Consider the following 26,750-nt stretch of genomic DNA (forward strand, 5'->3'; position numbering starts at 1 on the left):
GGTTAGTTGTTGAGAATACTGATGAAACCAGGCGATCTCATATCTGTGGGTCATGTGGGTCAGTTCAGACTGATTCTGTCCTTCAGCTCGACTCTGAACAGAGTCTGTTCATCTTCAGGAACATCTGGAGGAACATCAGCTGAGCCTCAAACATTATTAGATGAAATCATCTGTTATTGTACTGCTGCCATTTCAAGTATCAAATCCAGTTCTGCTCAGTGTTCTCGTATACATGTTTATCTTGTACTACTGAAACTCACAGCTCTTCCTCTTATTCTGCTCTTGTCCTACACACTGCAGACAGCAGTGATCCTGAAAATTCAGCTTTGCATCACAGAAATAAATTATAATTTAAAGTATAATAAATTGAAAATCAATTATTTTAAATTGTAATAATATATCACAATATTACACTTTTTTCTGTATTTTTGATCAATTAATGCAGGCTTGATGAGCAGAAGAAACTTCTTTCAAAAACATAAAAAATAGTAATGTGTCCAAACTTTTGGCCTGTACTGTAGGTGTGAACCAATAGAGACGAAATGAAGCATCGAAAAATAATTCAGCATCACTTCCTTATCACACAATAAATGGTGTCATAAGAGCCACACCTGTTGGGGCTGACATACAGTTAAATTTTCTTCTTGTATTGTAGTGCTGAGTATAATTTATTATTATAAAATGCAAAAGATATTGTCACAAGGCTGTAGCACAGACTGAAGACAGGCAAATGAAGAAAGTTAAAACACAACATAAGGGTTCACAAAATAAACACTGGACACTGATCTGAGGAAAAGGAGGAAATGAAGTACACATCCAAACAAGGCTAATTAATTAAACACAGCTGAACCAAAAAAAATCATAATGATGGTGACCATGGAAACAAAGGAGGAGTGGGAAAGTGAACAAAGGAAGACAGAAAACTAGGGAATACAAACTAAAAGTCCATACTAATGCAAACTGAACATAACTGTGACAGATATGTGCATACTTTTTCATTTTTTAAAGGTCAGATTAAAATGAAACTGTAATGGTGAAATACTGAAAAGTCCTGTAAGAGGAGGCAGTGCCTACTGTACATACACATCGCTGTGATTGGCTGATTTTAAGCTGATGTTCCTGAAACCTTCTTTGTTTACAGCAGATTGAGTATATGGTAATAACAATTGTGTATTAATATTAATAGCTAAACATTAGTTGTAGCAAATAAAATGTACACTTCATTCTGTATAGTAGGCTCTATGCACGAACGCTGCTGACGTATTTCCGGTAGGATCTCAGCCGGCGTCTTTACTTCCGCATAGCGCGTTCTATAGCGAAGTGTAGCGGCAAAACTTTAAAATTAATTTTCTCAGAAACGGACACAACGATTTTAGAAACTGATTCGCTATAGTCGGATTTCGACCCATATGAGAGAATACTCACCATGGGCGAGGCTAGCCCCTTTTTAGGGGTGCAATTTCGCCATTTTGAGCTGAAAATAGGCCTGTATAACGTGTAATTATGTCATTGTGAGGGGACAAGAAACATTAACAAAGCTTTTATTATAGGCACAAGATTAATAATGCATGTGTACATGTTGAGAATTAATATAATACAATTTGTAGCCTTCAGTAAATTTAAAAAGTTCAGCTTTAGGAGGGGAAGAGACAGGGCAAGATCAGGACACTGAGAGAAAAAGAGTGATGGAGATGAGGAGAGAGCAGGTTTTAAATCTATTTCTTATCCTTTTTTGGCCTTCAAATGTCTTGAAATGCACATATCAGAGAAATAAAAACGTTTAACCCCATAACAACCTCAAATGTATGACCTCTTTGATTATAAAGCCCTGTCTACGGCCATGTATTAGGCCTAGATGTCACGATACACACACAGGGTAAAGGTAAGTTCCAAGAGCAGTATTTATTGGGTAATCCGTACTCACAACTAGTCCAGGCAAGGGTCAAATATCCGGTAAGGCAATCCAAAACACAAGAAATAAACATGAACAGGGCAGATACAAACTTCAGAAGTGCTGTGACATAAAACAAGGACTCCTTGACACATACTAAAACAGACAGGGTTATATACACAGGGAAATGACAATGCTAATGGGGAACAGGCTGAGTGTAATGATCAGTGATAAGTGTTACATACAGCCTGTGCCGGGCTATACAACAGAAAGGGGAGACCACGCGGATTAGTTGATTTCAAAAATATATTTATTAAAGATAAAGAATGAGCAACGTAAAGTAAATAAAGTCAGTGTAAGTGTTAAACTTAAGAAACGAAAACGTATGCAATCAGGGTATATGAAGTGTCCTGCAAAAGGAAACAAAATCAGCAAAACGGTGCAGGAGAGAAGGAGAAACGGCGGCCTCCTTCAACCAGGTCTGGAGAGCTTTTAACACCCAGGATACTGGAAACAAGCACACGCGGTCCTGGAGCAATCACCCACAACACGCCACACCTGTGCTCCGCTCACAGAGCCGCCTTAACCTAATGTTAGGCCCCGGGGCTGAGAGGTTTTGTAGGCCCCCCATCCCCTCGATTTATAGTCTCGTTTAAAAAAAGTGTAAAAGCCTATCTAGGTACATCACAAAATGCATTAGTTTCTTTCGAGACCTACAACAGTGAGTTTTTTAATATTGTTTTTAATTTTAATATTGTTATTAACATATCACTGAGCACATAAACACAAGACACTTTATTTAACAACCACACACAGCAACTAAATTTCAACTTTATGCAAATGAGAAGCGATTTTCGCGAGCGACAACCAATAGGAAAGAAGCCTTTCAGTGGAGCTCAGCTCCCGTCACCGTCTCGAGTGCAGTGCAGGCAAGACAGAAGAGTTCAAGGGCGATTTCACTGTTTTATATGATTTGACTGTAACAAACCACAAACATGGATATAATAAAATAATGCATGGAAAAGAAACTGTCGACAGTCTCAGTGAGTTTAATTCATACATTTATAGTTCGAGTGTTGTAGTTTTATGATGCAAGTTTAGCACTGCTGCAGTTCATTTTACAGTTTCCCCTGCATTATGTTGACTATTAGGGACAAGACAATTTATTATTTGTCAAATTCGGATGACGTTTTAGTAATTTATGACAGTATGAGTGAGTTTAATTTGTAGATTGATCGATCGTTAATCTAGTAAATGATTTAATCCCTGAACACTGCTGTGTGGTAATATAAAAACACTCTCCCAACAGCATACTGTTTCTTTTGAGCCTAATTCCTAGTCAAATTAAAATTATATATTTGTATAATATCACTTGTGATGGTGTTTTGTATAGATGTGGCCGCCTCATTCGCGCCGCGGGACATCTAGACGCGCGTAAACGCGTCTTTGCATTGACATTGAAATCACTCGCGCCAGACGCTCTATTCGCGTTTGGTGTGAACGCACCATAACAATAACATTAGAGCGACAGCACTACCAACGCCCACAAGCGACTAGCGACATACAGCGACAAAATCTGACAAGTTAAAAAAAATATGACCTTTTCAGCTCATCATGAACCTGAACATGGGAGGCCCCTGAACTTGGGAGGCCCCTGGGCTTCAGCCCAGGTAAGCCCGTGCATTAATGCGGCCTTGGACCACTCACCTATTTGGGAAGACGCAACAAACAGGCAAACCGCAGAAGAGGAGGAGCTAACAGGTCCGAGACCGTAACATAAGGGACAGCTGAGTGCAATGAAAAGACAAGGATCATGGGGAATGTAGTTCAAGAGTGTGATGGACACCGTGGGGAAGGAGGACATCTAGTGGTGACCCAAGGAACATAAACCAGACACTGTGACACTAGATCAATAATGAATGTGTACATATTGTGAATGAATTTAATAAACTTAGTTACCTAGCTTTCCTGGTAGCTTTGTCTGAGAAAATGATTCATAAATCAACCTATCAGTTGACCCTATGTTTACTTTCTTCACTGACAGACAAAAATGAAAAGCCTATATCAGTCAAAGCTCAGCTTTAGGAGGGGAAAAGACAGAGCAAGAGAAAAACAGAGAAAAAGAGTGTGATGCTGATGAGGTGAGAAAAAAAACAGCTGCCCGCACATGGTTTTAAAGCTATTGTTATCCCATTTTTTTGGCCTTCAAAACATCTTAAAATGCACATATGTAGATCAGAGAAATACACATTTTCGAACCCCCTAAATACCCCAAATTCGGGACCTCAGTGATTATAAAACCCTGTCATATGCATGTTACTGGATGAATGAATGAAACTAGTTAATAATGAGCATTAGACCATAAACTAACTTTTGTGATCATACCCTCATTGGGGGCTGAGCCCCCCTAAAATGAAAATCCTAGAATCGCTATCGAATACTCACCCTCAAAGTTGCCGATGTAGCTCGAAATATATAATTTAAAGAACTTCTCTTTCTTACTCTTATGTGTGACAGTTAACTGCCTCACAATATTGTTAACATCATTCACGTTAACCGCTGGAAGTTCTTGTAAACAGCGAGTGTAATTTGCCATTATCTCCACCTAATGCAAAAACGGCTTCCGACGCAGCACCGGATGTAACTGGGCGGGCTGAGACAAAACGTGGAAGCGATCGTGCATAGAGCCTATTGTAGTTATTATTTCTGAATCAACACAAAAATAGTTTAAAACTTATAAACTTGGTGAGACTTTGATGAGAATTTGGAATATTGAGAATATTGGCCCCTTTCAACAAAATGTTATGCAACAGTAATGGTTGCTTGTTGATGTGATCAAGTAAATGCTACACCATCAGTGATTAATAATCAGCACACAGTGTTCTGTCAGTGAGCTTTCCTTCCTCTTCCTTAGCAGCTCCTCATGCACTTTCATCTCTGCTTTCATCTCGAGTGCTTATACAGTTTAATTTTAACCACCTCTTCCGCTAAGAAAAGCAGTCCAATAGGGCATGTGTCACCGCTTCACACTGCGTTGGAGGCGTGATGTCTGAAAGCAGATGAGTACGTGACGAACACACCCAACATGATGCTTCTCTCTGTATAGATTATGATATTTTGATGAATCCTTCACATTTTACTAAGTACATATTGTCACAGTTGCTGGTGTAAACATCCACAGTAACCATTAGTTTAGATCTTATGAATAAAGTGAGTAGTACTTGAGGTTATAAATTATGTTAGGGAATTTCTATGTGGTGTTTGAGTGGTTTTCAGTGCTTGATATGGTGTTCTTGGTTATTTCTAGGGGTTTCTATGTGATTGCTAGTCTCTATGATGTTCTGGTCTGTAAATATGACTTGTAATCTTTGGCATATTTTGTGCCTGCTTTATCGTCCATCAGGTGCAGTGTGTAAGTCTAATAGATTAGTACAATATTAGTACATCTTCCCTTAACAAGCTGAATTATTTGAGATATCATTCATGTCCGACGTGGGCCAAAGTTTAATACTAATATATTATTGAAATCCCTAAGTATGAGCAATAGTTACAGTGATGCTTGCCTTATTTATAAGCACTGGCTGTATCCATTTGACTGGACATTAGCACAGTTATAGGCACAGTATATGGATGTGTATTTGCTGTTTACTCAAGAGCAAAACTGCTTCCTGTTTTCATTCAGGTTATTGACCTTTCGCACATGCTCTGTGAGAGGCCTAGAAGAGGAGAACCATACAGTTAAAGGGTTAGTTCACCCAAAAATGAAAATTATGTCATAATTTACTCACCCTCATGTCATTCCAAACCCGCAAGACTTTCGTCTATCTCTGACAATGCTTATGTTCTGATAATGTCCCCAACTCGAAGGATTGTTTTTATCCCGCAGGACAATGCTCCAATCCACACAGCCATGCCAATCAAAGTGTGGATTGAAGACCCTGTCATGGCCATCACAACGACCTGGTCAATGTCGCCTGTCAATGAAGTAATATCCGCGTTATACTTTATTAGACAGGTGAGCAAAATGTACATAAAACTAATCAATGCTATATAGCTCAACAAATGATGAAATGTTAGAATATGATCAGTATGTTATTCTAATGTTGATCTATAGCTTACTGCTAGTCTCATACAGACAAACTAACACAATAACATTAGAACTTTCAACACACTCATGCTGTTTAGTGTAGACCAAGTGAAACTGCACTGCGTTACCTCACAAGTTTAATATGTCAAATAAACGGACCTGTGTGAGTGAGTAATTCAGCACTTGCAGTAGTTCGGTAGAATGAAATGTCTTCTTTATTTCTGTGAGACCTGAGATCTGTCTCTCATTAGCACTCGTGCTCTGCTTCACACCTCAGTAATGTTAAAATCATGAATGTTTTTTTTTTTGTTTTACTTTTTGGATGTCATAACCTCCAAGAAGTTCATGCTGTAAGTGGTGTGGTAACAGATTCAAATGTGATAGTGATAAACGATAGAAGTGTAAAAATAGTAATGCAACAACCATTCAAATATTACGCAGGTTATTTTAACATTATGTAAAATGTATTTTTTATCAGGTTAAGGTAATTAATATATATAAGCATATTTAAAAACAAAGACATATCATTCCTCTCAATTCCTCTATAGAAACCTAAGGAAAAAGAAGTGTGATCATATCATTTTGTGAGTTTTTTTTTTTTTTTTTGGCACACAGCAGAATTGGGCAACTTTTTACTTTTACTTCTGTTGCCGCAGATTATGCAATACTCGTGGGGTGGTTTAACCAAGCAGTTTTCACTACTTTCTGCTTTTATTTTTAATTACATGGATTTGTTATTAAAGCCAGTATCATTATTACATGAAAGAACATCAGTAGAAACTCTTTTGGTGTCTAAAGGTTTTAACAGTCTGTGTCTTCAACCATCTGTCATTATTCAGTCGGTATGGAGCTCAGGCAACTTCCTCTTCTGCTCTGTGAGTATTGTTTTTTTTCTCTGTATGTCAGTGAATTTTACATTATATTTAATGTGACAGACAGCTTTATCCAACATGAAACTTCACTAAGACACTGGATTACCTGTGTCCACATAACATCACATAACATCAGTCCACATAACATCAGTCCACATAAATGGACTGATGTTATTTAGACACAATGCAACCATTTTTTTTTATTTATTTTTTATGTTGAATTTTGTTACATCTTTTCAGTGTTTTATTTAATTTATTTACTTTCAGTTTGGTCCTTTGGTTGACAGTAATACATTTATCTGGGCAGTGATGTCAACATTCATTTGCTTATACATTGGTTAAAACAGTGTATATTTATCACAGTTTTATATATAATTTTGCAATATTGCAGTATATTTATCAACAGATTTGCAATTTAGGTTTAATTCAATAAGTGTAAGATAAGCCGTTTTATTGCATTAAGTGTTTGCATTTGATGTGAATGAGACACAGAGGCAGTTTATTTTCATTCCTCTGTTTGCGATCAGAGTGTTGGCTTGAAGTTCCCTAAACAGTTTTCTCTGCATAGCAAAATCTATCAAATAAATTCATCATCTGCACTCAAACAGACGGACAAAGTAGACAAGCCTCACGAAAAATAAGATTATTTGAGCTTATAATGGTGTTTCACAAGCATATAGGCTACTGTTATAATACGTCTGAAAAAGATCTTTGTCGAAAAAAGTTTTTCTCTTTGTGTTTTTAGTGCTGATTTCAAACATCCACTCTGGACACACTGAAGGTGATTATATTTGATTTATACATTTCATCAACACTAAGTGTTTCAAGCCAGCTGAAAAATATTAGTGTTACATTTATAGGACTAAATACACCTTATTGTCTATCTAACAACATTGCCTTTTATAACATTGTCAATCTATTATTCACAAATATTGTCTACTGTACTGTATATTGCTGGAGTCTTGAGACAGAACAGATGATTTCTGTTTCTGAAGTCTAATGTGTGAATTGTGAACTGTTTTTCACAACCACTGTCGATTTTCATGGCCGCCATTTACAGCCTAACAAAGTTGACGTGTCATTAAAAAGCTATAAGTCATAATGCAGGCATCTCTGTAACACTTTATAAAAAAAAGTAGGGCTGTCAAAAGATTAATCGATTAATCGCATCCAAAATAAAAGTTTGTGTTTACATAATATATGTGTGTGTACTGTGTATAATTATTTTGTATATATAAATACACACACATGCATCTATATATTTAAGAAATATTTGCATACATATACTGTATATATATAATTTATATTATATATAAATATAATTTTTTTATATATAAATTACACATTTTTCTTAAATATATACAAGTCTGTGTGTATATTGATATATACAAAATAATTATACACAGTACACACACATCTATTATGTAAACACAAACTTTTATTTTGGATGCGATTAATCGATTAATCTTTTGACAGCCCTAAAAAAAAGTTGATTTAGTCCTCATTGGTTTGGTGACAGCAACACCTACTGGTCAGAAACTATAGTATTCTAGTTTATCTAACATCAACATTTTTAACAAAAACTGCTGTATACATGTGAGTCATTCTAGAATTGGGGGTACATTTCGAGTCTCCCAGATAAACCTTCTTTTATTTAAATAATTAAAAACTTTTTTGAATCAATTTTGAATAATAACACAAATGATATTACACTATCACTAAAAATAATGCTTTATGTATATTTAGGAATACAATTTAATGGGGAAATATGAACTAAATGACTCCCACTGCACCTATTATTGACTGTCTCCGCCTCCTGATTCATATATTCAACTTGAATTATCATGAAACAATTAAATCTAATTTTCAAATATTTTTTTGTGTTTAATCTTTTAAGTTATATAAACAATTGCATAGAATATATATTTTCTGTATTATTTGTAATTTAATTAATAAATAAATAGATTTTGTGTCTGTCCCTACATTCTGGTCAACTCTGTTACCTCTGTTATAAAAAAAAAAAAAAAAACCCTCCAAAGCATTTGTAGAAAAAGCATGTGACTTGCACCAAGGGATGTCACTTCCTCTGGTGGGAAACTCTGGAAAGCGTGAAGTATTTCATTATTCTTCTCTCATTCATTTGTACAACATGTTTAGTATACACCAATAGTAGATTAATTATTTGTCAAATCTATTATTGTGATATTGCAGTGAATCTCTCATTCACTTTTTAAAAAACGATAATATGGTGAAAACCCATAAAATTATGATTTTAGACATGCCATGTGGTATCTGGTTTGAGGTTAGCATTTTGAGATAAAGCAAAAAATGGTGGAAAATGTCAACTCTGTTGTCGTCAACTCTGTTATCAACCCATATAAATCAACCTATTTGGTCTGTAACAGAGTTGACAGATTTTTACATTGATGTTCAGTTAGTAAATTGATGTTCAGCATTAATATTTTAAAACTTACAAGTTTAAGATCAGCAAATATTTAAAATGTTGAATTTAAAATGCCTTCTATGAAAATAAAAAGATTTAACAGAAAAAGAAAAACATATTTTTTGTTTTCTTTCTATACTTGAAATGTCCCGCAATTCTGGAATGACCCATGTAGGTATGGAGAACAACACTAAAGTCTAACCTGATTCAGCAAGTATATGTTGCAATCAAGAAACCATGTTTATACATTAAAAAAGCACATTGTTTTCACTGTGAATTGTTATTGGTTTACAGAAAGACCAAAACCCAACGTGACCATTAACCCTGATCATCATGTATTCAGAGGAGACTCAGTCACTCTCAGATGTGACATATATGATGAAGGAGTCACTAGCTGGAGGTACAACTGGTATAAAGACGGTTCAACCAGTGTTTTCAGTGAACGACAGGAACACACATTCAGTTCTGTTACTGAGTCTGACGCAGGTAAATACTCCTGTAATGGGACAGAGACTGAAGGATCACGCAGATCAAACATCAGTGATGAAGTTACACTTACAGTATCAGGTGAGTTTGATCATCTCTTCATAAACACACACAAGTTTAACATGTTATTAATGAGTGATGACTCTATTTCAGTTCCCAGAGCAGTTTTAAGTGTTTCTCCTCAGAAGTGGTTGACTGAAGGAGATCCAGTGACTCTGATCTGTGAGGTTAACGGCTCCTCTACAGGCTGGACATTCAGCTGGTACACTGTAACTGGCCCAGGTCAGTTATAATGTGCTTCATCTGATAACATCTAAATTAAGTAAGGGTTAATGGCCGACGAGGTGTCCATTGTCAGGTATTAATGGATTTATATATATTTATAAAGTTTTTATCAAATCTAAAGTTTTTACAAACAATAACTTGGTTTTGGAGATATTTATAGTCCGCTCAGCTCGTAGAACCCTTCAGTTTTGTTTTGATACGATAAATTGTAAACGGATACTTTGACTGGCTGTTGCTATGGTTATTCACAGCACATTTATTTCTTAATCTCGAACGGTAAACAGTCAGTTTCACCAGAACTCCTTTACTAGGTGTCCTCTATCACTTTTTAACGGACACCCTGCAGCCAATCAGAATCGAGTATTCACCCCGACCATGGTATAACTGGGTTTATTCAAGTCAATATGACTGAATCAACCTGACTAAGGATTACATCAATAACATTCTACCCCAAACTCTTGCAATTGGCTAATAGTGCCAGAGATCTGGTGCCTTTAAGATGACATCCTAACATTCTGACTTCATATACAGGGATCGGGAATCATTATGAGCTCCTCTCAGACAGCAGCAGAGGAGCTGGAGGAAAATACACGGTCAGTTCTGCTGATCTAAAACACACAGGAGTTTATGTGTGCAGAGCAGAGAGAGATAAAACAGCCGTTTACAGCAACACACAACCACTGTGGGTCACTGGTGAGTATTTGTCATTTTTGAAAAAGAGAGTTTTGAAGCTCAAATGTAAACACTTCCAAATGATAGCTGTAATTGTCTTGTCAGGTGTTTCTCCTCCAGTGTCTCTGATCATCCGTCCCAGCAGAACTCAACACTTCACATATGTCTCTCTCTCTCTGAGCTGTGAGGACCAGAGTAACTCTGATGGGTGGACAGTGAGAAGATACACAGACAGCGGACGGCTGGAAGATTGTTCATCATTACGCTGGGGATCACAAACAGGATCTACATGTACAATCAGAGCCACTGTCCCATCAGACACTGGAGTTTACTGGTGTCAGTCTGAATCTGGAGAGACATATCAGCATGTTAATATCACTGTACACAGTGAGTCTTTATTTCCATATTTATTCATTTCACTGGTATGTTACAAACAATGCATACGCAGATTGGTGCAGGAAGCATTAGATCAGGGATCTTCAACCTTTTTGAAGTTTTGTCTAAAATAACTAGGCCTATATGTAAAAATAACTGTGTGTGTGTGTGTGTGTGTGTGTGTATTGACGTAATATTACGATTACACTGTAAATCTATTATAATAATAAATGTTGCTATACAGTCAATATTAGAGCTCGATACTTTTTAGGCACTGACCAAATTGCCTCAATACCATCGAGTATCAAAAAATGTCTTGTCATTCAGTGCCAAATTTCAATACCTAAGGGGCAGTGAGCCCATAAGCATGCAGCATTGATTGCCTGTGGCCAGAACCAGGCATCAAGGAAAAACACTATTTTATGGCGGTTACGCTCAGACACATGAGACTGTAGTGTGTAACACCATGTCCTAACTACACGCGACGCAACGCCACGACACGCGATAAAAGGTATCTTTTCCATTTTAATAGTGTTTGTCCTATCCAGCCGCGACGGCGTCACGCGACGATTCTATTTTAGAAACGGTTTCTATTTTTCTGCAACATCGCGATTGGAACAACATAGACAAAGTGTGGCAATGATAATTTCAGGTAGGCTACTGTTTATGTGCTTTATTTAATGTTAAAAGCATGCAATGTGACTTTGAATATCATTTAGTGCTCCAGCTTTGTAGCTTTAAAAGCAACAATGGATAATTCACCTCAGATCTTGAAATGAAACAAATGGAAACAGGAACGTTCAAACTGTGAACAAACAAGTGTATTTTTTGACAAAGATTGTTTTACTAACTCAGCCTATGTATTTTTAATATAGTTTAAATGGTGTAATATTTGTGAATTTGATTATGTAGCCTAGGCCTACTTATCTATTTTCTTGCCAGTGCCGTCAAGATCACTCTCTGGTGCCGTGCACTTGCCGCGAGACGCCGCCAACACGCTTTTCTGATTGGCTTTGGGATTTGATTGATTTTGATTGATTTTGATGCATCTTCAGTCCAGTGTGGACAGACGCTTTTTGTCTAGAATTTGTCGCTGGAATCTTATCGTATCGCGACTGGTTAGGACACCGTGTAAGCGTCCCAACCCCCATTGATATAGATGTGGAAAAGATCAAAAGTGTGGCTACATTTCACTAGACTCGATGCCAACAGCGCGAGGTGAAATATTTCCGACAAGATAACTGCTGCCAAGACAAACAACACAACAAATGAAGCACTTGACAGTGAAAAGAATAAACTGAGAGCACAAAGTTGCTCTGTCTTCGACTACAAGAAGAACTGGAGCGTGTCACAAATGAACCGAATAGGCTACTTGCCTCACAGACATGAGACATAGGCATATAGAAAGCTTGAAATGGCTACTTTTAAATTAACCAATCTGAATCGAAAACAAATACTCTCTGATTATGTAATCCAAATGAAAGGTGCATTTCTCTCTATGGGCATGCACACGTTCACTATACTGTGGAGATGACGAGTCAGCAATGTCAACTTCATCTTTGCAGCCACCACTCACTACTTTATTAATAAACATTATTATTATTATTAAACAGTTAAAATGTCTCTTTGCTATTTTTTCCTGACACATTCAAGGCTACTTTTGCCAGTGCTTTGCGGTAAGCTTTCTGCGTGCACTTGAGCGCAAAGCATATACTCCACCCCCAGTGGTCTATATGAGTCTTCGAGTCTGTAAAATATAAACATTGAAAAAATAAACCAAAGTTTTTTAGATTTCATAAAATTGGTATCGAAAAAATTATCATTCAGTCTAATTCAATTTTAGTCTAAATCAAATTTAGAGATGTTAAAATGGTGCTGATGTGATCATATTTCTAGGATTTAGTAAGGAAGCTCCTAGAGCCTACGTGACATCTATCCAACAAAGCATTATCATAATCTAGTATTGAGATCATGAACGAATTAATTCGTTTTTCACCATTAGACAGTATATGTAATAGTTTGGCAACATTTCTAGGTGAAAAAAATACTGTTAACACTGACAATGGGATTATCAAAAGAAAGATTGCTATCAAACATAACACCCAAGTGCTTTACTTTAGAAGACGATGTAACCGTTTGGTCCAATAAATATATGAGGAAATACAGTTGAGTGTTTCACAAAACAGTGAAAGCTTCCCAACGCAATCAGCTCTTCTCAGTGGTGTCATGCCCATTCAAAGTGGGGCACGTGCCCCCTCAGATTTTTCCTCCCTGATAATTTTTTTGTCAGAACCTTATCCTATTATGCTCCATAATATACCAGAGCCTATAACGACTCAAATGTATTCTTCTGGATGTGTAATAAATCGGTCAGCATCAGCCCTTTTTCCTAATATGGTGTCTGTGTATCAATACGCTACGCGCGTAGCGCTCTAGAATCTTTGCTGTGTATGTTCAAGCTACTCACTCGTCTCGCACGTTGAGCTGGCAATGTTTTACAGATGGTCTTGAAGTGGTAAGTGGGCAAAGCAACAAATCAGCATTGAATTAGTTATCGGATGATATTAAAAGGTAGTGGGATTATTTGTGGTTGACCTGGAAATTTTAACTTGATCAAAAAGTTATGGATTTGATATTAGCTGCGAATTCAGAGCATTAACTTAAGTTGTGTCAGTGTAACGTTATCGATAGCTAGCCTAGTCTAACCGTAAACTAGTTGGCTAACGTTACTGCCATACAAAGCCATAGTAACGTTATCTGATCGGTTTTGAAACATCTGTTCTGTTTTGTCTTGTGTCAAAGTCTCCAGCTGGTTCAATTGTTTTCAGTTTCATAGAAACGAGGGTGTTAAATTTGTTGTATAACTGCAAAATCCAACCTAACGTTATCAAGGCATCGACTTGATGTTTCTCCCATAGACTGTAATTCACGGTTCTTCACGGATCAGGCAGCTAATTCGAATGCAGTGAAAAAAGATAGGCTACCCGTTCGAAAGCTACAGCATAGTTGTTATACAGATTAATATTAATATACATTAAATACATTAATATACATTAATATACATATTAATATTAAAATAACTTAATTTCAGAGCACCACAAAGTCAGACCTCAGCACCTTTATGTACCTTTAATGTAAGATTGTTCTTAGGTTACATACCAATTTAAAATCATAACATAAAAACTGCAATGGTACTGTTTTTAAAATCATGTGTAGTAGGCCTAAGTGTACAGTAAGTGTGTGTGTAAAAATGCTTTAATGAAGTAGACTTCAAAAGCTTTTGAATTTGAGCTTACAGTTCTTTCATCAACCTGTCTTTTACATTTAACTTAGTCCTCAGATAGAGGAGGGTTGCTGCTAGCTCCGTTAAGGTATTTCTGTCCCTCCCAAACTGCATTGAAATGGTATGTTTAGCAGCCAGAATTTAAACATTTTCAGGGGCAGAAACCCCCTGACCCCTCCTAACATGATCCATATCACCCGTCAGAAAACAATTGCAACGTCTCAGATTGTGTCCCCCCAGAATTTTGGCTTGCATGACGCCCCTGGCTCTTCTGACTATTTGCAAACATTGCATGTCTCGTGTGTTTCTGTAGTTGGTGTGATTCTGGAGAGTCCTGTTCATCCTGTGACTGAAGGAGATAATCTGACTCTACGCTGTTTTTATCCATATATAAGCCCACCAAAACTCAGAGCTGATTTCTATAAAGATGGATCACTCATCCAGAGTCAAACTACAGAGATGATCATCCCTACTATCTCAAAGTCACATGAGGGTTTATACTCCTGCAAACACCCAGAGACAGGAGAGTCTCCCAAGAGCTGGATCTCAGTCAGAGGTGAGAGTCAATGAAACTGTGAGCTGATTTATTTCTTCATATGCCCTCGTTCAGATATAGTGCATGATAAAGTGTTTGTGTGTCTCTTTTTCAGGGTCTCATTCTTCAGGGTCTCATTCAGACTCTCAGATCTCTGTCCTCCACATACTCAGTTCTGCACTGGCAGCTTGTCCATATCTGATAGTGACAGTCGTGCTGATTTACAAATGCTGCAAAATGAGAGGAAAAACACCTGAGTGATTTATTAGAAATCATAATCAACATTAGGCTACCCATATTTAATTGGCCAATTGTGACAGCTGTCTTTTGCTTGCTATCTGGAGGTATTGTGACAATACAAATCAATTCATTTGAATCTGTCCTTTAGCATACCTTTGTTGAGAAACCAATACAGTGAAAGATGAACAAAAAGACAAATATTTTGTGTGTATTTAACAGTTATATCTGTTGAAGAAGAAGAAACTTCTATCTGATTTTAAACCAAGAAAACTTCCATGCTTCCTGGAATCACTCAATATCTCATTCACAATCTTGGGCAGAGCGTGCTTACTGTAAAAAAAAAAAAAAAAAAACCTAAACCCATCATGTTTAACTTTTCATGTTTCTTATTTAAAGGGGTGGTAATGCCCTTTTCACAAGATGTGAAATAAGTCTCTGATGTCCCCAGAGTGTGTGTGTGAAGTTTTAGCTCAAAATACCTCACAGATATTTTTATATCGCATGTTAAAATTGTCACTTTTTGAGGGTGAGCAAAAACGCACCGTTTTGTGTCTGTTGCTTTAAATGCAAATGAGCTGCTGCTCCCGGCACAGGGGGCGGAGCTTAAAGAGCTTGCACTCACACACACATGCACTGAAAATTTCTAAAACTTTTAGCCTTTTATGTTCAAACCGGAGTCAGACAATGATGGAGAGACTCAAGAAGAAGTGACAACATGTAGAAGCAACAGGACGTTTCTGAATGGTTAGTTGATGAATTTATGAAGCTGATGTGGAGTTATCTATCTTCTAGTCTTTAATTAGCATATTCTGTCATGATAATCTATAAATCGTGTTCCGGGGGCGGGGTTATGTAAATTCTAGGGTTGGTGATGTCACTAACCCGGGAGGAATGTGGTGTAGTCTCTACCAGCCGTTTGTTGTAGTCCTTAAAAAGCGATTTCTTTAAAAGCAAATATCTCCCTTTGCTTTGAACTTTGAGCATTGTAACTTCGCAGATGTTGTTTACGCTCAAACAGCAACATTACACACTAACTAAAGTTAGAAAAGTTAAATCATAATCAACCACCCCTTTAAAAATAAAGAACTAATGCTGAAAAAAAAATTTTGAGAGCTGTTTGTTGTTAATTCTTGCAGTGTGTTACTTGTACAATCTGATCAAAATAACTATGACCTATGTCATTACATACATTATTACAGTTAGCATATGCAGATAAAAAGAATCTCTCACATTTTAATCAATTCCTGAACATGCATTTTTTTCTATCCAAAGCCAATGACTTCACATGTGATTGTTTTTTTGGTTCTGACTGGTGTGTGAAAATGTTGCCTACTAGTGGTTTCTGAATGTAAATATGAATTTAATGTGTAATATGAGTAATGGCAATATTGATGCTTAGCAAGAACCAACCTCTAATTAAATTTCGAATGTGTTATGTGTTAAGTCTCGTTCTACATTAAAAATGAATAAAACAAAATCTGACCACTGGTGTATGTTTCTTTTCACACTGCATGAGGTTTATTTTGCATCAAGGCACCATCAACTAGAAATTTGCTGGGTGTACACAGTGGAATCTTTGCTGTTGGAGAAGATCAGTTTCAGTGGTTTTCTTTTTTTCTCCGTTGGGAGAAATCGTGGAATCGATTATGTTCATATGGTTGTAGATTGTATCATGTATGAGAAACTACGAGCCGAGCAGAGTACCTTACATCTTACCAGGCATCCCCTGATCTACCAATCATTTTTAAACATGTCTAAAGAATTCAGGAAGACAGTCTAAAGTTGACAAGTGTAGCTCTCCCCTATTACCAAATCATATACATACATCATACAACCACTACTAGCAACCTTATAGTGTGTGCATTGAAGGGGGTGGATTGGATTCCACTGCTGCTTCAATGTATATGTAATAAGTGATTATAATTAAGGTATTAACCAATGTTTTTTCCTTCTAAATATCAAATAAGTTGAATGACTTCTCTGGAGATTTTACTTTGTTATAGAAGTTACCAGTGTGATTACTGAAATGTTATTTTCATGTATTCTTTAATGTCTGTATTTGATATCTGAATGCAGAAACAGTGCTTGCAGAACATGACGTTCTCCATTGTGTCTGTCGCTCGTAATGTTGTTGATCAAACTACAGGTCTCAGATCAGTGCAGAGTCACTGAAACCACACGCTTCCTCTTATAACTAAAGCTTACACACGTTCAACATCAGTTAAAGTGCTGTGTTTGTTACAGCTGGGGTTTATTACGCTTCAGTTTTATGTACATTGTGCAATGCCATAATTATACATAATATATAAAAAAAAGTGTGTATATATGATTGGATGTGGTGTATATGATCATGAATGTCTGGAACGAGCATCTTCCCTCTCCTGTCAGTGACTGGACATCATTTACCACACATATATATTTTACACTGGCCATGAAACTGTGTGTGGATTATTTCATTTAATAAAAGGCAGAACCAATATCTAATCTAATTGCAATTATTATTCTTAATATTTGTATTTATTTTGTTGTTATTTAATCAAATAATAATTAAAATGTAAACAAATGAATAAAGAAATATGACTATAATACTATTATACTGTAAACCCATTTATAATGCAAATCATTGTCCAGCAAGAGTTGCAGTCGCTGTATAATTTACAGCTTTCTTTTCATAAATAGAAAAAAAAATTGTGCACAAAACACTTAAAAATATAAATATTTATTATAAATATACATACAGTACAGCATTTTTCACATTATAAAGTGCAGTGTAACTTGGTGTCAAATTTAGTATAAAAATAGATATTAAATTTGATACAAAAGCATGTAGTTTATAGAGGAATGCTCTAGAACAGTTTAATGCACTTTTGGTCATAATCCTGATAGTTTGGTAATGTTCTGGTGATATGAGGGCTCAGATGATCATGTGTTGTAATGCTGTGTGTGTGTAAAGACGTCCATCGTTGACTTGTTCCAGTGGGGAAGAGCAGGATTATTATCTCCAATAATCAGAGTGAGGATTACAGATGTTTTGAAGTTTATTTCTGAACAAGATCCCTGATCTCAACAGTCTGAATTTCAGATCTCTTGTTTCTGAATCTGAGATGCAGTAAGATGTAAAATATTTAAACATCCCCTTAATTCATATATCATTGTATATATTATTTAATTGTTTGTTTTTTTAGGTCAGGAAATAAAGAGGAGCTAAACATTTTGCAGACTGGGCTGAGGAAGAAGATCAGGGATGGTAAATGCAGCTATAAGAGGAAAATGGAGGATCAGCTGCAAAATAATGATGTCATAGGTGTCTGGAGGAGCCTGAATACCATCTCTGGGTATAAAGTCACCACACCTCAACCTGAGGTGGACCATCAGTGGCTGAATGACCTGAATATCTTTTTTAATAGATTCGACCAGGCATCTGCTCCTCCCATTGTCCAGACTGTCCTTACGAGCACATTACCATCGCTGACACTTGGTTCAGAGCCCTTTTACATCTCCAGTACACCTACTCCTCCATATCCCATCCCCCAGATTAAAGCTACTCACAGCCCTGAGCACCCAACTACTAAACTGTCTCTTACCGTCAACCAGGTGAGAGGAGAGCTGAGGAGACTGAAGATGAGGAAGGCAGCAGGACCAGATGGAATCAGTCCAAGGCTCCTTCGGTCTTGTGCTGACCAGCTGTGTGAGACTCTTCAGTACATGTTCAACCTGAGCTTGAGGCTGGGGCAAGTACCACAGCTGTAGAAAACATCATGTCTGGTTCCTGTGCCTAAGACGCCACACCCCAAGGACATGAACAGCTACAGACCGGTGGCTCTGACGTCTCATCTGATGAAAACATTTGAAAGACTTGTTCTAGGATATCTTCATCCCCTGGTGAACCCGTCGATGGACCCGCTTCAGTTTGCCTACCGGCCTGGCATCGGAGTGGATGACAATCTCATCTACCTTCTCCACAGATCCCTCTCTCATCTGAAAAAAGCTGGAAGCTCTCTGAGGAACATGTTTTATGATTTCTCCAATGCCTTTAACACCATCCAGCCTGCACTGCTGAGAGACAAGCTGGGGGACGCTGGAGTAGACCTTCACCTCTCAGCCTGGATCCTGGACTACCTCACCAGCAGACCACAGTCCGTGATCCACAGACCACAGTGGTCTGCAGCACGGGGGTACCTAAAGGAACAGTATTGGCACCATTCCTTTTCACCCTCTACACTGCAGACTTCACCTTCAACACCTCAGACTGCTACCTCCAGAAGTTCTCTGATGACTCTGCCGTCGTTGGTCTCATCTTTGATGGGGATGACAGAGTGTACAGAAAACTGAATCAGGACTTTGTGGTCTGGTGCAATCTAAACCACCTCCTTATCAATGCAGCAAAGACTAAGAGCTGGTGGTGGACTTCCGCAGGAGGAGTAAGCATGCTTCCACGGTACCTGTGAATATTCAGGGGGTGGACATTGAGATTGTGGACTCCAACAGGTATCTTGGCTTCCAGGTTAACAATAAATTGGACTGTACAGACACTGTTAAGGACCTTTATAAGAAGGGCCAGGAGAGACTGTTCCTGCTCAAGAGACTAAGGAGCTAAGCTCTCATCCATGTTGGAGACCTTGTCCCACCCCCTTCATGGGACACTAACATCACTGAGCAGCTCCTTCAGTGGCAGACCGATACACCCACGCTGTGTGAAGGAGAGATTCAGAAGATCTTTCCTTCCTGCGGCCGTGAGACTTTATAATTAGCACTGTTAAGCATTAAACAGAAACCACAACTCAGAGACTGAGTGGAAATCAATGCACAATGTCACTTTGCATCGCTAAAATATTCACTTGCACTGTTTTTATATTTGGTCATTTGTTTAGGTGTAAATATATATTCTTTTTTATTTTAGTATTGCATAATTTATTTTGAATTTTGATATTGTTAGTATTATGTTAATGTCACTTATTATTTTACTTTATGCTATCTACTTTTCTGCTGTAAATGCTTAAATTTCTCACTTGTGAGACAAATAAAGGTTGATCTAATCTAATCTAATCTAAAAAAAACATAATTTTCTGAACATAGTAAAAAATAGGCAAAATATTTAATTAATACAAAAATACATACAAAAAAAAATGTTTCTTGCAAAAGTGGTTTAATTTATTGAGTTTTTCACAATACTAACAGATTTACAAAAAATAATGCAGATTCCCTATTATGCAGACAAAAACAACAGTGGAAAGGAAAAAGTCTATAGATGATGATGAAGACACTTAAGGAGAAGCTAACACTCTTCCAAAGGCCATATTAAACATACATATTAAACATAAATATTTTAAAACAATATTTTACAATTTATGCATATGTGCATACACACTGTCTTTCACTATATCAGTTCATTCCCACTTAGATGCATTGCATCAAACCACTGTGTGCAGAGATGTATTAAAATCCTCCTGATTCCCCAGCGTTGTTTTTAATATCATGCACATCATGATACATTTAATTATTCAGTTATAAATCATTGTACGAAAGCCTGTCCTAGAAATCAAAGTTGTTGGCCACACGGACTGATTATAGTGTGACACGCAGGAAGATGTAAGTACATCTGCATATGTATGTTTATTGAATGTTATTGATGTCCCGCGATCGTTCTGCGGTTACCATCGGCGAGTTTTGAGCGCCGTAGCGGCCGTAATTTGCCGCGAGAGAAACGCCCTATAGTATTAGCATCGGCAGTATTCTAAACTGTGTCACCAATGTTGTTTACATTAATAATGTATCATTGCACAATTTATCATGATTATTTGCATTGATAAGGCTGTTTTAAGGATGCAGACTTGAGTGTTTAATCATTGTTTATTGCATTCGTTTGACTATCATGCCAGTGTGTATATGATTCTCAGAATATGATTGTAATTATATTTCTTTATTGTTCTTTTAGACCATTAATACAGACATCATTGCCAAAGAATAACTGATCTAGATGACAACGCAAAGACTGTTCAATAAATCCATCTTTGTGAAGAATCTGTTCTCCTACCCTTGATTCTCTGACCGGAATCCCGTCCATATTTGGCCGCCTCAATCAGTTTAGTAAAAGTTTTAAGCTTTTTTATTGTACAAATGGAAAGTTTTCAGTTAAGTTACTTTCACTTTAGTTATTATCCAGTCGGTCTCACCACTCGCTAAATGCTGTAATTTATGAAGTTTTAACACCTGATCAAAAGACTCATGCCGAAGTTTCACTATGTAAGTGTCCATATTTTTAGAGTCAGACAGAAACAAATTACAGGAAAATCAAAGAATTTGCAATACGAGTGACTCAATAATGTCAGATTCCACATCAATAAAACAACAATCCTGATATTATTGTAGATGATAAATAATAATTCGATGCATTTATATAGAGCTTTTCTCTGCACTCAAATCGCTTTACACAGAAGGGGGGGAATCTCCTCAAACACCACCAACACCAATACTACACTCCTCTAGCTGCAGATGTTCAGTACTGACAGAATCCTCTGTAGATCTGTTGATCTGAAGCTGAATTACATTAACCAGTGTCGTCACTAGATGTTCTGGGCCACGTTTACAGTTTAATTGTGGCCCTCAGGAGAGATTATTATAGGTCTGGTTCCAGTGCCGCTGCTAGCCATTTTGGTGCCCTAAGCATAATTCTTTTATGATGCCCCCCACCCCGACCCCGAGAAAAAAAACGTTTGTTTTTGTCAGTTTAACTTACCAAACATATAACTCAATACCAATAACACAATAGCAGCATCACAGAATAAAACTTAAGAACACTAAAAAGAGAAAGTAAAATCTTCACAGCTTTGCTGACTTTGTAAACATAGCCTATGTAGAATAGCCAACACACACTACACATTTGAAAGTGCAAACTTTTCTTCAGTAAACAGAATAGCGAGATAAAAAAAATTTATCAAAATAATCCAGACATGTTTTTCCCAAATTCAATGTCACTTTGAATAAATTACATTTATTAGACAAAATATTCAAACAAAGAATCTCATACCGGAAACAATTATAAACATTTAAAACTGAAAGCATGGCAGCCAAGGAGTTCTCCCCCTTTATTCCTTATTTATCAACTATTTGATAAATATAATATAATATAAAAGCATAATAGAATGAGGTGCAATAATGCACACAATTAAACAGTATTGTTTGCTTTATATCATTCATAATGACATTTTATATTTTTTATATATTTAACAGGAATTGTTAGCCTACCATGTGCACTGCACTGACTGAGAAAGTATTAACCACCGTCACGTCAAAATAAACCATAAACTACTGCTCAATATCTAAAGAAAAATTGTAAAGAAAGTAACAGCTAGCTGGCGTCAGTTATTTGTAAAATATGTAATGTTTAACAGTAAAATCTCAATTTAGCTTGCACCGAAGTTATAAGTTATAATAACATAGTTTGCTAACATTAACGTCGGCAAGTTCGAGGCGCGTTACGATTAGCAGCAGCACATTTCCCGTATTTAAGAATTATTAAACATGGACTTACCTGCAAGTGATGCACGGGCATCATCTCGCAGTTTCTTGTTATTTCTTTTCTCAGATCCTAACTCCTGCTGTCTTTTAGGGGCCATTTCCAAAAAAGTTGCCTACTGTCTGTCTGTCAAACTTCGTCCGCGCGAACGCGTCCTTCACAAAGGCGCCCGCGCGAACAAGCGGCACGGACCATCCAACGCGGGGGGGCGGTACTTTCTAGACTAGAGCAATTAAATGATCTTGTTCCCCCTTTTTTGTTACATATACATGGCTAAAATGTGCCTAATAATATTTCTATAGGCTAATGAAATAATATCGGCATTATATATATTTTTTCATTAGGCTATTTTTGGTGCCCCCTCAGCACTTGGTGCCCTACGCACAGCGCGTGATGCGCGTGGTGGGAGCGGCGGCGCTGTCTGGTTCCTTTGTATTCTGATCCGTTGGCGGCGAGTACAGTCTATTCAGACACTGGGGTTTCTTGATGACAACAAAGACAATCACACCCACCAGAACCAGCAGAATCACAGGCAGTCCAACACTCCAGAACCAATACACTGCAGCTGGAAGGAGGAAGGTGGGAAGAGAACACAAGTTTTTAAAAATGTTTTTTCTTTTTTTAAACTCATTGCTTAAAGATTTTTTAGTTAAAAAAGTTTAAAGTTCTCAATGTCTCCTGTTTTACTTACTCAGTTGTTCATTATGTGTGTTATCCTCTGTCTCCAGTTTTCCCTTTGATCCTGAGCCAGATTCTGTAGAGGAGATTGAAAGGTTACTCACACACAGTTTAGCATCAATTTTCTGTTCAAATCCTAATATAAAATCAGCTCAAATATCTCTCCTCATCCACTGATCTTCTCTCACCTGTGACTGTGACTGTGATCCAGATTTCATTATTAGAATCCAGAACTCTGTATGTTCCAGTGTCATTGGCTGTAAACTCATTAATGGTCAGATTTCCATCACGATCAGTCAGTCGATCTCTCCTGACCCCGTGACCTCTCGTCCAGACCTCTGTCCAGCCTGAGCTGATTGTGTTCTGATGCTCCACTTTATCAGCGTTGAACAGCAGAACATCCAACTTCAGATCCTCTCCTTCCTTCACAGAGATCTCATCTGAGGAGGAACATAGACATTCATCATTATTATAATGGTGTAAATCAATCAAGACCATAATAACATATTTAAGATTAAAGGAACTGAATGTAATAATTTAAAAAACAGCCACTGAAAAGTCTATATTGGAATCATCTAATCTGAATAATGAATAATTGTTACATTTAATGTGTTTGCTGATCACAGGCCCTGCTCACAATAGTTAAACTTTAAACTGTTAACATTATCAGGAAATCATGAAACACATGATGACGGTTTGATCAGTTTTGACTTTACCATGAATATGAAGATGATACTTCAGGGTTTGTGGCTTCACTTCTGTCTGATCATTATTGTAATAAACATTCAAAGTGTACTTCCCAGCGTCACATGTAGATCAGATCCTTGATGATGATGTCACATGATCCTGTTTTAAACACTCGACCATTTTCACTCTTACATTCTTCTTTCTCACAGACAAGGATGTTTTCTGACAGACTGTTTAATTCAACAACATAAATCTCTCCGGCCTCAGATTCACGTCAAGGTGACGTTTCCTCCTTTTTTCTCCGTCACAGATACAGGGGGGGGTTCCTACACACAGATACAGAATCAAATTAACTCAATACAAAGAATCAATACTGAAAAATACATGTATTGTTTCTCTCCATTCTCCATAATCAATGTCATCATGAAATTTTCTTATTTTAGTGAATACATTTATATATATATATATATATATATATATATATATATATCAGTATATATATATAATTGTAGGTAATATGGAGCCAACAATATTAGCTGTGCCACATTTTAACATATCAAATGTTGTAGTGAATTCCTGAACATATTTATTAATAGATGAACTGCATAAAGTAGTCATGGTGTGTGTGATGATGTAATATAATGAGAAATTTCCATCATTAATCCACAAATGTCAAGCAAAGTCACTTGATGCAAATAGAAACAATCGACTAGATCAACCTGAAACTGAAAATCAAACAATGTTACAATTTATAAACAAATATGATACTGACCGCTATAATTGATAAAGTAAAACAGCAGCAGCAGATTCAACCATCTGAACCTGATGAGAAAACAGAAGAGCTGGTTTATGTCACAGATACAGGCTAATAATCATAACCACAAACACATTCATATTATGGAGATGAGAGGGTCTGAATCTCTAACCGTAATAAAATATTAACCGTAATATTTGGTGTTATATCGCTAGTAAAGGTACAGTAGGACTGCATTGTTCGTGGACTGAGCTTTACTGTGGGGAAAAGTGCAAATATCTCCATTAGCTGTAAAGTACTAGTCACTGCAGGGCACAAAAAACTACATTTAAGATAACACTAAAAACTTAATTGTAATTTAATACATTTTTAATTCATTAAAATTAGATGTATTTTTTACTGTAAATTTTCACCATTAGGCACACAGCAGTTGACACAACACCAGTCCATACCAGCTTGAGATATAAGATGTCTTTAAGGAAATTTACAGAAACTGGGAAAGGAGGAGTCAAGAATGTCAGAAACCTGTATAAAATGTCTATGTTTCATTGAGTCCACTAGGTCATTCTGTTTCACAGCTGGGTGGCTGCGGCTGTGAAAAGAATCCTCAAAGAATAAACCTTTTCTCTATAAAACAATTTTGCCTCTTGAAAGTTCTTACACCTTTTGATGCTGTTGTTATTAATCTCTGAAAATTGCTTTTACAAGTGGTGTCAGAAGTGTCGGATCTCGTGCGGACTCTTCTTCTCCTGGTCCTGAGAACGGATTTGACGGAAGTGCAACCCGGCAGCGTCAGGTGGCCGTCTCATACCTCGACGGTTGAAAAACCCGCATTCAGGACCAGTTGAAGAAATCCCACAAAGATCAAAAAGAATCCGTGGCAATTACAGAAAACAGAAAAGCATCTCTGGGTAAGAAACGGCAGAATTGTTTTATTGATGTTAAGTGTAATTTGATAATTGTGAGTGAACGTGAACCATTTTGGCTGAGTTTTGCTTTGGTACGAGCGAGAGGTGATTCAGATAATCACAATTGTTTGGGGAAGAAATTGAAGTAGCTTCGGATCGGTTTTTTCCACACTTAGCTCGTTGGTGGACGGGAGTGCCACAGGTGGACGGGAGTGCCACAGGTGATTCAGATAATCACAATTGCTGATTAGTTAGTTTTACTCAAAATCTCTGTAACCTGAGAAAATTTTTTTTTACAAGTGGACGGAAGAGCCACATCAAATCAGAATTAATAGAGCGCTAGAAAGTGCTTAGGCCTATGGGAAGATTTTGAGTGGAACGTAATTACAGAAACCCGACCGATTTTGGGTGACGAAAAAAGATCGGATCTGTCGAAGACGTTTGACAGATATTGTAAGACACGTGTCGAAGTTGTGAAATCCAGAAGGGAGATTCAGCCAAAATGGGGTCATCTAACAGTAAAGTAGACCATTTTCACACACCTATTTTCTGTCAAATGAAAAAGAACGAGGGAAAACAGAATGGTTGTTGTTGTGTGTGTGTTAAACATGTGTGTACCGAGTTGACAACGGCTCCGCCACCTGCCTACAACACAAACCATTACCCCATAGCAGAAATAACGGCCCAGCTGGACCTCGATCTGGACCGCTCTCCGCCGCCCATGAGAACCGCACAAGAACTGGAGCAGGACAGACAGCGAATGGCACAAAGACAAACAGCGCAGTTTCATGCACATCGCCAGCGGCGCCAGTGCAGCAGGGGAAGGCAAACTCCTCAGCACAGACCGCAACAAGCAGCGAAGAACAAACCTGTGTTTTCCCATTCAAACCCGGCTAATCGAAAAGGACTGAGAGGAAGCGCTGCTGGAGGAAAATGGAACTGTTATGTTTGTGCAACAAATGCCCACTCGCACCGAGACTGTACAAAATGCAGAATATGCAAGAAGGACGGACACTGGAGCAGCGCATGTCCTGCCAT

At 37.4% G+C, this 26,750-nt stretch overlaps 1 protein-coding gene and 1 long non-coding RNA gene across 5 annotated transcripts; one reads left to right on the forward strand and one right to left on the reverse strand.

Moving 5' to 3' along the window:
• Window positions 1–6,391: 6,391 nt before the first annotated feature.
• On the forward strand, window positions 6,392–20,211 carry LOC309511357 (Fc receptor-like protein 5). Of its 4 annotated transcripts, none has more exons than XR_014210584.1 (9): window positions 6,392–6,853; window positions 7,596–7,631; window positions 9,588–9,860; window positions 9,933–10,061; window positions 10,596–10,757; window positions 10,842–11,123; window positions 14,708–14,950; window positions 15,045–18,744; window positions 19,233–20,211. XR_014210584.1 is itself a non-coding variant. In XM_082186551.1 (9 exons), exons 3-9 carry the CDS (start codon window positions 9,627–9,629, stop codon window positions 15,188–15,190), a joined length of 1,110 nt encoding a protein of 369 aa, XP_082042677.1. In that variant the 5' UTR covers window positions 6,392–6,853; window positions 7,596–7,631; window positions 9,588–9,626; the 3' UTR covers window positions 15,191–20,211. The 4 variants fall into 4 exon arrangements, 3 of the variants coding, with proteins under 3 accessions (XP_082042677.1, XP_082042675.1, XP_082042676.1); XM_082186551.1 differs by having other exon boundaries at window positions 9,588–9,693; window positions 9,780–9,860; window positions 15,045–20,211; XM_082186549.1 differs by having other exon boundaries at window positions 15,045–20,211.
• A 3,521-nt stretch (window positions 20,212–23,732) lies between these two features.
• Window positions 23,733–25,240, reverse strand: LOC309511423. The gene is made up of 2 exons (XR_014210600.1): window positions 24,080–25,240; window positions 23,733–23,803 (listed from the first exon to the last, which is right to left on the reverse strand). It is a non-coding gene; the product is annotated as an uncharacterized lncRNA (long non-coding RNA).
• Window positions 25,241–26,750: the final 1,510 nt, after the last annotated feature.

The sequence above is a fragment of the Leuciscus leuciscus genome (assembly GCF_965113295.1).
Source record: "Leuciscus leuciscus genome assembly, chromosome: 12".
Taxonomy (NCBI): domain Eukaryota; kingdom Metazoa; phylum Chordata; class Actinopteri; order Cypriniformes; family Leuciscidae; genus Leuciscus; species Leuciscus leuciscus.

Coding starts and splice junctions, on each gene's coding strand:
- LOC309511357 (XM_082186549.1), top strand. CDS start 6,823: ATGGAGCTCAGGCAACTTCCTCTTCTGCTCT. Junction 7,632..9,587: donor CCACTCTGGACACACTGAAG/GTGATTATATTT, acceptor ATTGGTTTACAG/AAAGACCAAAACCCAACGTG. Junction 11,124..14,707: donor TGTTAATATCACTGTACACA/GTGAGTCTTTAT, acceptor GTGTTTCTGTAG/TTGGTGTGATTCTGGAGAGT.